The sequence below is a fragment of the Conger conger genome, chromosome 6 (assembly GCF_963514075.1).
Source record: "Conger conger chromosome 6, fConCon1.1, whole genome shotgun sequence".
Classification (NCBI taxonomy): domain Eukaryota; kingdom Metazoa; phylum Chordata; class Actinopteri; order Anguilliformes; family Congridae; genus Conger; species Conger conger.
The window spans coordinates 56995174-57007413 of NC_083765.1; the positions used below are offsets into that span (position 1 = coordinate 56995174).

The 12240-nt window shown below is 40.4% G+C and overlaps 1 protein-coding gene across 2 annotated transcripts in view; it reads left to right on the forward strand.

Annotated features, from left to right (window-relative positions):
- The window catches only part of LOC133130530 (protein kinase C-binding protein NELL1-like), a 204051-nt gene that overhangs the window by 72559 nt on the left and 119252 nt on the right, over positions 1–12240 (forward strand). For both annotated transcript variants that reach the window (XM_061245181.1, XM_061245182.1), the window contains exons 8-12: positions 4913–5047; positions 5757–5859; positions 6899–6972; positions 9874–9973; positions 11892–12020. In XM_061245181.1, coding sequence (XP_061101165.1) covers positions 4913–5047; positions 5757–5859; positions 6899–6972; positions 9874–9973; positions 11892–12020 — 541 coding nt within the window. The remainder of the gene's footprint in view (positions 1–4912; positions 5048–5756; positions 5860–6898; positions 6973–9873; positions 9974–11891; positions 12021–12240) is intronic.

Consider the following 12240-nt stretch of genomic DNA (forward strand, 5'->3'; position numbering starts at 1 on the left):
GCACAAAAAGTTTTCTGAAATTAATCATGGAAGCACACTCACAACTGCGGGAGACAAACATTTGCTCTCAGAAACGAGGCTATTTCAGACTTGGTTTGACGCAGCGGTGCTGTGAAGGGGAATTTGGGGTCTTTCTTGCGGTGCATCCACTGTCTTTAGTGCGGGGGGAAGCTGCATCCAGCCTGCTTTCATGGTCAATAAGCAGATCAAATGAGCAGATTTAAGCAGATTATAGGTTTTGATCTTGATTTGTGGTAAAATAAGAGGATTAATGTTATTCTGCACATCCTGCAGAAAGAGGGTGACCGTGCTTTCACACCTACATACATCGTTTGGTCGACTTTCTGAAATGTTGAACATTTTTGCACTCAAAATAATAGATTTTGCTGAAATTCTTTTTTTATATATCTTTTATTTTATATACACGGAGCAGTCAATTTAATTTATTTTTCATTTGATGACACTGGATGTGTATGTGTGGTGTGTGTCTGTTAAAATGTGGCAGAGTGGAGCACCAATGGAAAACCATAAACAACAAGGTCATGATGGACTGCCAACCGCACTTCATTTTACTTTGCTTGCTGTGATTTCTTTTTCTTTTTTATTGCTATTCCCACCAAAAACTGTCCAAACGGTCCACTTTATATTTAGTTATGTGAAGCGAACCGGGCCAATACAATGTAATAAACTTGTGAACTTTGCTGACTATTATATGTGAAAACGCCCTTAGAAGCAAGCTGTTTGTTATAACGGAAAATTTTACTGTGCTACTGTAGCAGCAGGGAGCACATAAAATCGTTAGAATGCTTTCTCCTTCCAGGGCAATTTTCTGCATTGCTTTAAATTTCCCCTTGGATGTACTGTACTGTACTGCTGCCTGTTATAATAACCAGAAAAAAGCAAACAAACAACCAACATAACATGATACAGCTTGGTAAACCTGGGCAATTCGGTGAGATAAAACTTTCAATTCACGTTCTGGAACACTGGCTAGGAGCAGAACAACAACAACAACAACAAATACAACCGCAACATCAAAAAACATATTAACCAGTGGCTTGTTGGATTACATTGTCGCTACACTTGTCATGATGGCAGTTAAATGCACAACCTCTTGTTTTGATAATACCGTGGAACCATGTTGGATGTTGGAATAACCTATTGTAGATATACACTCACTGAGCACTTTATTGGGAATGCCTGAACACCTACTTATTCATCCAATTATCTAGTCAGCCAAATGTGTGGCAGCAGTCCAATGCATAAATCCATGCAGATACAGGCCAGGAGCTTCAGTTAATGTTCACTTCAACCATGAAGATGGGGAAGACATGTGACTTTGACCGTGGAATGATGGTTCATCTCTGAACACACAACATGTCAAACTTGTGGTTAAAGTGGTTAGGCTACAGCAGCATAAGACTTAATATGTCTAAAAAATAAGTAATCAATTCCTAAGGAATTGCTCAATCTATATGATGGAATCAGTCCTATTCAAATTCTGTTTAAATAATCCATACGCAACAACAAATGAATAAATAACAACTACTCTTTTCCAGAATAATTTTCAGCCCAAAACAAAATATTTTTAGCCCATTATGGACTACGGTGCCCTATAGAAAACCCAAAGAAAGGCTTAGGAATCACAATTCAACAGTCATGTGTCTTTAAAAACGATCATATGATCAAATACAATGCTGGTGTCCCATCCGTCTGTTAAGGGAGATGTAACACGCCGGTCACATCCATCTGTTAAGAGAGATCCATTTAGATGTAATGTGCAGGTCGCGTCTGCCCATAAGGGGTTAACAGAACCTTAACAAAACACCACTTAATTGTTTGTTTTTCCCTTTTATCATGAGTGTGAAACGATAGACGTCATTTTGATTTGATATGTGTATCCTTTTCCTCAGCCTGACCGATATCTCACAACCTCACATAAAATGTTTAGCTGAAATGAAATGAATGTCTGTTCTTTGACTTGGCGGATAAAAGAAAGGTTCTCTCTGTGATAAAAGAAAACATTGCCTGTCTGAATGGTGTGAGTGTGGAAATGAAGGGAAGGAAAGGGACAGGGCCCTTGAATGCCCTTCAGGCCGTACTCTCTCAAAATCTCTGGGGACAATAGGGACAGAATCATGCACAATGAAGTGTAAGGAAAGCCAATGCAGACTGGCAGTTCTTCCTTTCTGTGCCTCTTGTGTAGTTTGCTCTCTTTTTGGTCCTTGTCTGCCTCCTATTATTGTTCATTGTGATGTGTTTTTCAGTAAAACTGTCAAAAGAAGTCATAAATAACATTTAAATTATCACCACAGACTAGCTGTGGCCTTTAGTGTCGTTGGGTTTTAATGTTAGCTGTTATTAGCACTTGTATTACGGTAGTGATTAGAGCCATAATGTTCATGTACCCAGATGTGCATATTGGTGTTGTGATGCATGAACAAAATGGATTGTTAATGTGTGATCACTTTATGTTCATTTTTGGATTGCACCTCAAATTGGGTAAACTACCGGCTCTAGATTTAGGGCCATGTAAACAACCACTGACGCCGTACAGTAGTCTAATAATTTGGAAAATTGGAGCTGTCTGGAACACATATTTTACAGTTGGACATTTCTGCAGTGTTGCAAATCCAGTATTGGTCGTGAAAATTGGTCGTGAACCTAGCGGTTCTGAATTGCAGTCTTAAGATGGGTCTGATTCACAGGGTCAACTCGTTGAATCTGCATTCCGTTTACGATGCCTGATCCACTTAACCCAAAATCAGTTCTGCTTGGAGGAGAAGATTTATCTCGGTGATCATTTGGAAGTAATCACAGATAATGGGTCATTTTACGTTTTTGAACAATGAAAATACACATTTCTGAGAAACTACTGTAATTGATTAGGTAAAGTACTCAGAACACCGATACCTACTTTCTACATGATTGCACTACTAGTAGCCGGTGTTGCTAGTTCGCTATTGTTGAGCACATTTTATTATTCTTGACTACTTTAAAATGTAATTTTAGAAAATATCGCTTGCTTGATTTTATTAGGCCTACATAATTCATTCAAAGTTAGAACGGAAAAATAATTAAAGTTGTCCTGCCAGTAATTACATTTAAATGTGTCTGATTTATTCTCTGCCTGCCCCTGGTGAGTTAAGTGGGAAATGAGGTCTTTGTACGAGGAAGAAAAATTTGATACCACATAGAACAGAGCATATTGAATCGTGTAGAGCCTTGAGTTAGACATACTGATTTGCACATGGAAGCTGGCCTGATTGTTGAAAGGGTGTGTAATGGTTTTTTTATTTTGTTAGGAAGAAAGTATTTTATGTGTCAGAATTTGTTATTTTACCAAATGAGTAGATGGAGAAATGCGTAGAACTGTATGCCAGACTGATACTGCATTAATGTTGAGCTCTTTATTATCACTGATGCAAAAAATGTGAGCATTATCATTATACAATCAAACTTTCCATAGATTAAAAAACCCTAGAAACACTGAACAAAGGGGCATGTCTTGGCACTTTTGCTAAATTATACAATCTGCAAAAATCAGCTGTGTTTAACATAGACAGCCAGGACAAATTGAGTTTGCAAAAGGAAACAAAGATTGAGGGTCACTTAAAATAAATTAAAAGAAGATCAGCAAGCCGGGATTGTGGAAAAACAAACAACATCAAATGAGATCCTGATTACCACCACTTTGAATACAAATTAAAAAAAGCTTAATAGCTATAAAATGAGAGTAGCCTAAAGAATAAGGTGACAGTAATGCAAGTACCGATCCCAGACAATTTTGTCAAATTCTTTGGTTCACTTTGACAAGCACATAATGGGTTCTTAAGACCATGGAACTACAGTAATAATCAATACTAATGGACAGTGCATCCTCATAAATTACTGCAGATGTACTGAGTTTGCGAAATAAAGTCTAAATAACTGTACATTAGCATTTTAATAGCCGTTTCACCGCTGAAAATTCTTCAGCCTCACTCTATCCTGTTATTGAGTTATTGATCTGGCTCTGGTTTGTTGCATGGCAGATTTGCTTCAATATTACCGTTGTATTGGTTCATTTTTGCATCATGATTCTTCCCTGTCCTTTTATTGGCATAGGTTGGAGAACACAAAATTATGCAGTATATGCTATACATAATTAAAATGTACATGACTTCCACCACTAGTTTTGGAGTCCCATTAATGTTGCAATTACAGCAAAATGTTTGTCTTTAGGAGTAAATATTTATTTTCAGGAACCTTGGAGAGCATATTTTCAGTTGGTGGATGAGTTCTCGGTCTCATACCCAGTCTTGGTGTCTCTGTGATTAAACAGTCCAAATCCTTTGAGACTTAATTACGAAGAAAAAAAACGCCTCTTTTGTTTTTATCAGATTCATTTGCTGGAGTGATGTGAGTCAACACTGGAAACAGGCAAAAAAATATATTGTTGAAAGATCTGCAACCTTGAAGTTCTCTGAGATTGGGAATATCAAATTCAGGATTGTATCCTGCTCTTCCTGAGACATTTTCTGTGATCAATGAAAGCACATCAAGTAGATGGAGTGCCTTTAAAAGGTTTCTAAGTAAATGCCAGAAGATCTTTGGAGCGGTCAAACTCAAAGCCACAGCAGTAATGGATTGTCATGTGTGCCTGGGCCTCTGCGATGCATGTGACTGTTTAAAAAAACACATTGACATTCTTTCACTTTCTATGATAAGAGCAGTTGGCTTGCGGGGTTTATTGGTGGTCCGATGCTATCGGGTCTGCGGTTGATCGTCACGTCAACCGCTTTTCATCGGTGTGGGTTGCTTCTGGCTCCATGACAGTGGCGTGAGGGACAGTACATGGTTCATTGCCTTGGATAAAAGTACTTTTGGTCTTTATCTTCTCAAACTGTGGCGCTGTTCTTTTTTTTGTCAGTTGAATTACGCTGAATCAAGGCTGAACCAGCTGGAGAGCTGTCACTGTGAGAAGACCTGCAAGGTGAATGGCGTGGTGTACCGGGACAACGAGATGTGGGTCGAGTCCCAGAACTGCAGAAACTGCGCCTGCAAGGTAGGGCTCTGCCAAATCGAGTCTGTCCCAATACAGTGACCCCCCCCACTTCCTGTCACTTCCCTGAACCGGCAGCAGTCAACAAATCCAAATGAAGCATTTTATTAGTTACATCAGTGGATGTTGTGATTCAGATGAACAATGTTCTGGGTATTGGCTGTCTTCTGCTGTGATTCTGGTAAATGGTCTTGGTTAAATCAGTGGATTTAGGGGTTAAGCTGAACAATGTACTGGGTATTAGCCATGCTCTGCTGTAATTCTGTTAAACTGTCTTAGTTGGCCATCCTGAAATGATTAATCTATTGGATTCACCATTGAGACCTTTTAATATCCTGTATTATATAACATAATATAATCCTGAACAAAGCTCTGAGTGCTAGAGTTCAATTGATTGTGCGAGTACCAATTTGACCAATATGAAAAGGGTGTCATGGCTCTTTAAAATGCATAATTTGGGATGACTCTCAGATAATTATGTGGGCCATGGCACAATGAGAAGCTCAAAAGTGCACGCATGAAATTTAGCAGGGACACTCATCCCATTAACACAAGACATAGAAAGCTTAAATATTTTAGAATCCCATCAATTTCAAGTCAACAATATGAGGAGGGTGGGGGGTGGGTGGGCAGAGGGTGCCAGGTGTGAGATGGGTTTTGTACAGTGTGTACGGTGACTTACCTGCTTTGTGTCTGAAACCTTTTCACCCAGAACGGTGTGGTGGAGTGCAGGAGAATATTCTGTCCCCCTGCCAACTGCTCAGCGGACACTCTCCCTGTGCATATCCATGGCCAGTGCTGCAGGAAGTGCAGACGTGAGTATGAACCAGCTCCCCCTTCCTCTGCCATTGGCATGAGAACGGCCTCATGTGGGAGGATGATATCACCTGCAAGAACTCCTGCTGCTTGTCGGGACATTTTGGCCCCCTTTTTAGTCGTAATAGCAGCAGCGGTAGTAGGTAGTGAGAGTAGTAAGTAGCAGAAGTAGTAGTGGTAAGAAGTACGTAGCAGCAGCAGCAGCAGCAGCAGCAGCAGTAGCAGTAGTAGTAGTAGAGGAAGTAGTAGCAGCAGCAGTTGTTGTAGTAGCAGCAGTAGTAGTTGTAGCAGCAGCAGTAGTTGTAGTTGCAGAAGTAGTTGTTGCATTAGTAGCAGCAGCAGCAGCAGCAGCAGCAGTAGCAGTAGTAGTAGTAGTAGCAGCAGCAGTAGTAGCAGAAGTAATTGTAGTAGTAGTAGTAGTAGTAGTAGTGGCAGTAGTTGCAGAAGTAGTTGTAGTAGTTGTAGTAGTAGTAGTAGTAATTGTAGCAGCAGTAGTCATAGTTGTAGTAGCAGCAGCAGTAGTTGTAGCAGCAGCAGCAGCAGTAGTAGTTGTAGTAGCATTAGCCTACATTTTCTGTAGCGTGACCTCTAGCTTCAGATGGAAGGCTTTTCCTCTTGGTTGCATGCTGCACAGTCACATTGTCATTCACATTCACATTGGCACGCCGGGGCTTCCCAAGCTTGGTCCTGGGCCATGTTCATGAAGAGTGTGAAATGTTCCAAAAAATGTTCCGGAAAAATTACTGATGAAATGTCCCAGAACCAGGACATGATGAATATTGCACTGGGGCAGGAAGTGTTTTTTTTGGGGGGAATATTTGCACATGGGCACACTTTCTTTTCAAAAAATTTTCCTGTTTGTTTTTTCAAGCACCTCGTCACCCATTTTTATTATATATTTTATATTATGGAATGCTTTGAACTTTTTAATGTAATATTCAGTTCATGGCTTGGAGAAAAATGTAAAGGTGTCAATGTTAAAATATACTTTTACATTTTTAAAATTATTTATATTCTTTCTAAATGTTTTTTTAATAGCAAAATGCACCTACATGGGCAACATCTTTTCAGAGGGACAGCGGATTCTGACAAAGAGCTGTCGTGAGTGCAAGGTAAATGTTTCTTTTCCTAATTACATTTCTACATTTCTCCTGAATGAAGACTGCTCTTAATGTTGTGCAATTCGTCAGTCTAATACATAGGAATCCTAGGCAATCTGCTCAATGTATTATGTTGTTTTGAAAACAATATACCGCATGATGTCTGACCAGGTTCACAGACCTGACCTACAGTATATACCAATGGGAGTTTTTGTTATTGTCTGCAATTAATGTCAAGGATAGTTCCTGCCTCACGTGTCACCATCCGTGTCTTTATCCAGAAAGAAAATGTCAGCTTTTACAGAGTGGGCTGTCTTTGGTATTCTCATTCTAAATATTAATTCTTTGTTGCCAATCAAAAATGGTCTTTCCAGTCTTCCAGTCAAACCTTCACTCAAAGGCCCACAGTGGTGTTGAACCTAAAAAAGTGAATGTACTTTTTTTCATGTTAATTGTTGTACGATATATTTTTACATTTTTATGATCGGCAATTAAAAACAGAAACTTATGAAATTGATATTTGGCTTCCGAGTCTTAGTTTCTGTTTATATTTTACTCTTTTATAGTTAGTTTGGGAATTCTTACCATATACTGTAGGCACCTCAGAAATTTGTGCTGACGGTGACCAAATGGGCATTAATCTATATACTAGAACAGTTTTAAGCATGACCATTTTACATTTCTGTCCACATAGAGTGAAGCAGTATTCAAAATTCTTCTTTTTTCAATAGTATTTTTGAATGTTGCTAAGTTTCTTCGGTTTTAGCAGTATTCCCCGCGAGTCACTTTCGGTTCCAGTGGGCTTGAGAGGGGTAGATCATGCAAGGCCACTTCCATCCCTGGTGTAGGCACTGAGGTTGGGCAGTAACTAACAGTTTTATTTAAAGTGTGCTTATATCACATAAAAGATCCCTCTGAGACTTTATTATATACTTGACCTTCAGGGTTTCCATATGGCCTTGTAATTATACTTCACGGAAACCAAAAAATAGGTCATAAGGGACCAGACCAAGCATTTATAAAACATGTTAGCCTCTTTAATAAAACACTTTTGACTTTTGACTCTGCATAAAGTGTTGAGATGTAGGTGTGAATGTGTCTGTATTTATGTGTAGTGACAATTCCACACTCACACGATCCACCATCTGTCTTTAACCATTGGATTGTTGCTGATGTGCACTGGCTGGTTGTATTATTGAGGAGATTATTATTATTGAACTCCTCTATTGTTCTTTTTAATCTGTAGTACTCAGTGAGCAGCCATTCAGCATGGCCCGTGATGAAGAAAGTGTTTGTGCTTCTTATGCACCAGTCCAACAATAGATTAAGGCCATTGTGACAGTGTAAATGCGCCCCCATCCAAGTTTCAATGCATCACTTCACAATTTAATATTAAATAATAATCCTACCTATGATACTCTCAATACACAGCCTACTGCATGACTTCACAATTTAATATGAAATAATAATCCGATTTATGAGACTCTATGTAGCCTACTGCATGACTTCACAATTTAATATGAAATAATAATCCTTCTTATAAAACTCTACTTATACAGCCTGCTGCATGTTCTTTTATATGTTTTACGAATCCCACGTACAGTGAATACCCACGTACAGTCCCATTCCAAAAGTATTGGAACCACAAGGTCAATTCTTTTGTTTTTGCTATATGCAGAAGACAATAGAGTTTGAGGTCAGAAGATGCACATGAGATGACAGATCCAAATTTCAGGTTTTATTTCCTGGTATTTTTTATCTAGATTTGTTAAACAACTGAGAAGATATCACCGCTTGTATCAGACCACCTCTGAAGCACTGCGGAGGAAGTGTCATGGCTTGGGCTTGCTTGGCTGATTCTGCAAGCAAGGGATATGCTACCAAATATTAAGTGTTATTTACGTTCATTTGCTTAAATACTCTCTGTTCCAATACTTTTGCCCACCAAAAAATGGGGTGGTCTGATACCAATGGTGCTACGTTACTAGTAGTTTTAGCACATTTACGTGTAAATACCAGGAAATAAAAGCTGAAATTCTGAACTCTTGTCTTGTGTTCATCTTTTTATCTCAACCCCAGATGTATTGAGTGTATTGCAAAAACAAAGGAATTGGCCTTACTGTTCCAATACTTGTGGAGGGGTCTGCATATGAAAGAGGATAAAGTTTCTGGGAAGAAATAGTTGCGACTGATTTTACAAGATTGTTTGTTTCCATCAGGCCGTACTATTCGGCAAACCGAAAATGGCCTTAGGCAAATCCTTCTGCGCTTGAGTAGACGTGCAGACATTTAATTAAGCTGAAGGCATCCGTGTCAGTGTGGAGACCGGAGACTTTATTTTCAGCTCCGCTGTGTGCTCAGTCCTGGACAAATAATGGAGTCCCAGGTATCCGGAACTCAGGGACTTCTGGTTTAACCTGATTATGGCTCCACGTAATCCTCTTCTTTACAATTGTGTGGCTATTCTTCAACCTATCTCAAATATGAAATGTAGAAATTGTATTCAGCGTGGAGGGTAAATGGGTTCTAAGGAAAGGGGCATGAAATGACATGGAACAACAACAGGAACCTACGAAGGCATTGAATTAGAACCTGTAACGCCCAAATCACCAAAGAGCAGCTGGACAGTTCTCAGCCCTATGGAGCTAAACATTGAATAGAAAAGCTGTCCACACATTTGAATGAAACATAGTAAAATATTTGAGTTTGGCATGATGCCAGTACTTTTAATGGCTTACCCTTGCAGAATAAATAACCTTTAAGCAACACGAAAGGATGAAATTATCTGAACATCTCAGAGTCACTTTAGCTCTTTGAATCCTCTTCTCATTTAATTACAGTATCTACAGACTCTGTATCCATCACCATCTGCTATAGTCAGAATGCACTTAAGCATCTTTTGTGTGCCCACAGAACGGGATGATGGTGAGAGTGATGGAGAGTTGTCCAAATCTCAACTGCACGGTGAAGGATCAGATTCTGCCGGAAAACAGATGCTGCAACGTCTGTAGAGGTACGCTTTCACATGCTTTCCGCTCTTGTAAATGGTAAATGGTTGGCATTTATATAGCGCCTTTATCCAAAGCGCTTGTACAATTCATACTTCTCATTCACCCATTCATACACACACTCACACACCAACGGCAATTGGCTACCATGCAAGGCGCCGACCAGCTCGTCAGGAGCATTTGGGGGTTAGGTGTCTTGCTCAGGGACACTTCGACATAGCCCGGGCGGGGGATCGAACCGGCAACCCTCCGACTGCCAGAGCCATCATCTTGTGTGCTCTCTCTGTGTCCGGATTTGCCTGCACCGATGCCCAGATTGAGTTATCCATTGATCCATTTTGAAGCTTTTCTTTCTTTTCTTCCATGTCATGAGCAATGTTGTAGTATTGGCTGTTGCGCTGAAAAGAGCAAAAAAAAGAGCTTGGATTTTCTCCTTCCTGTCATATAGAATCTATTAAACAATGGCCAATGAGTTTGGAGATGTGCCTTTCTCTAAAATGGCCGATTGATGAACACAGCAAGAACATTGTAATCTCAATTTTTCTTTCGGCGCTGGTCTTGGACTGTTTAAATTCCCACGTGTCCTGTTCAGCACCAGTCTTGGACAAATTGTGCTCTGTGAATATTTTATCTGAAAGCCCAGGCTCTTTCTACCGGATCCTGACGCTGTTCCACGGGCTCTGCGGCAGCGTCCGAGCCCACGGGGAAGGCGGACTGAACGAGACGCGAGGAAGCTTCCCCGCTTTCTTTAAAATACACGGCTCTTTATCCTCCGCATCAGCTCCCCGATGCCACAAGTACAGAAAGGCAGATTCAAGCTGCAGACACCCTCTGTACAGCAGTGCAGCTGGAAGAAGGCAATTAGCCCGTCTGTAATCTTCCTCAGGACTTCTGCCTGGGCATTCATCGTCTTTGCAGGCCCTCACTTTGCCTGTGGTCCCCTGTGAACCGGCTCAGTGCTGTTTATTGCCTGGCATTATCTCCCTTTGGACCAGGTATTCCCTGTAAAATTGGTTATTACCGACGAGTCATTAAATCTGCATACCCCCCCGTCAGTTGGGCTGAAAGCGGAGTTTAAAGGCGCGGCAGGGGATTTCAGGATGAGCCGGGGCGAGCGTGCCATCTCACATAAACGGCGGGATTTATTTTATCGCCGTCTGTGGAGTCAGTCAAGTGAAGTCAGAAGAAGCCTACTTTTGAAAGACCACCTACCTTCCTCTGTGATTACATTTATAGTCCTAGTCATACCTTTTTTTTCATTCCGGGCGGTGAGTTCGGTGAAGTAAGGTTTTGAAATGTGCAGACGGAGCTGTATCTTTAATAAGAGCTTCCCTGAGCTCTGGAAAAAAATGTTTTAAGTGCGGGGTTAAGCATAATTTAAATGTGGTATAAATCAGTTAACTTTGAGAAATGTGTTTAGAGATATATTATACACTTGATTCCACCATGATTTGGAAAAAGGAATCCTTCAAGCACTTCAGTGAACAGAATCTATGTACTGTATGGAGAAGCTTTTCTTTATCTAACAATGAAAATTACCAAGCTGTGATAATGGTGCTTTAATGTACCCCCTCTTTCCCATTATGTTTTTATGTGAGGCTACAGTATATATAAAATTAAGTGTGTGAGCGCGAGTGTGTGGACGTGACCACATGATTTGCCTAACTAGAACGGTTCTGTGAAGGAAACATTACAAATACAACCTTTCTTTCTAAATCATTATTTCAATAGTGCATGCATTTGACCATGCAGTCACAGAGCTTTTAGTTATATAATAAAACTTTGTTCAAATTTTTTCAGTCTAATGAGGGTGTTTTTATGATCACTGCGGTTTCTGCATAGAAAGCGCCCAGTGACCAGCCAAACAGTGTTCTTTGAGGCTGTGCGAAGTTTGGAATTCTATTCAGTTTATTTTTCTTTCAGGCTACGACTTCTGTGCCGAGGGACTTAACTGTGGAGAAAACGCCGTATGCAAAAACCGGAATAATAAAGCAACGTGCGAGTGCAAGAGCGGCTTCGCATCCATCCACGGAGACTCCACGTACTGTGAAGGTAGGAGACCTTCCGGAAAAAGCCGAGACTACCCACTGTGGCTCAATAAACCTGTGAAACAACAATGAGTTCTGGGCCTCACGCACGCAACAGTTTGTTACAGAGCTGTTATATAAAGAGATTAGCGTTTGTGCATCACTGGTGCTCTGCTGTGATTTTGCTTTGTGTGTGCTCCATTGTGCTGAGAGCTTTTTGCAGTTAATGCAGTTTTCCTGTTTGT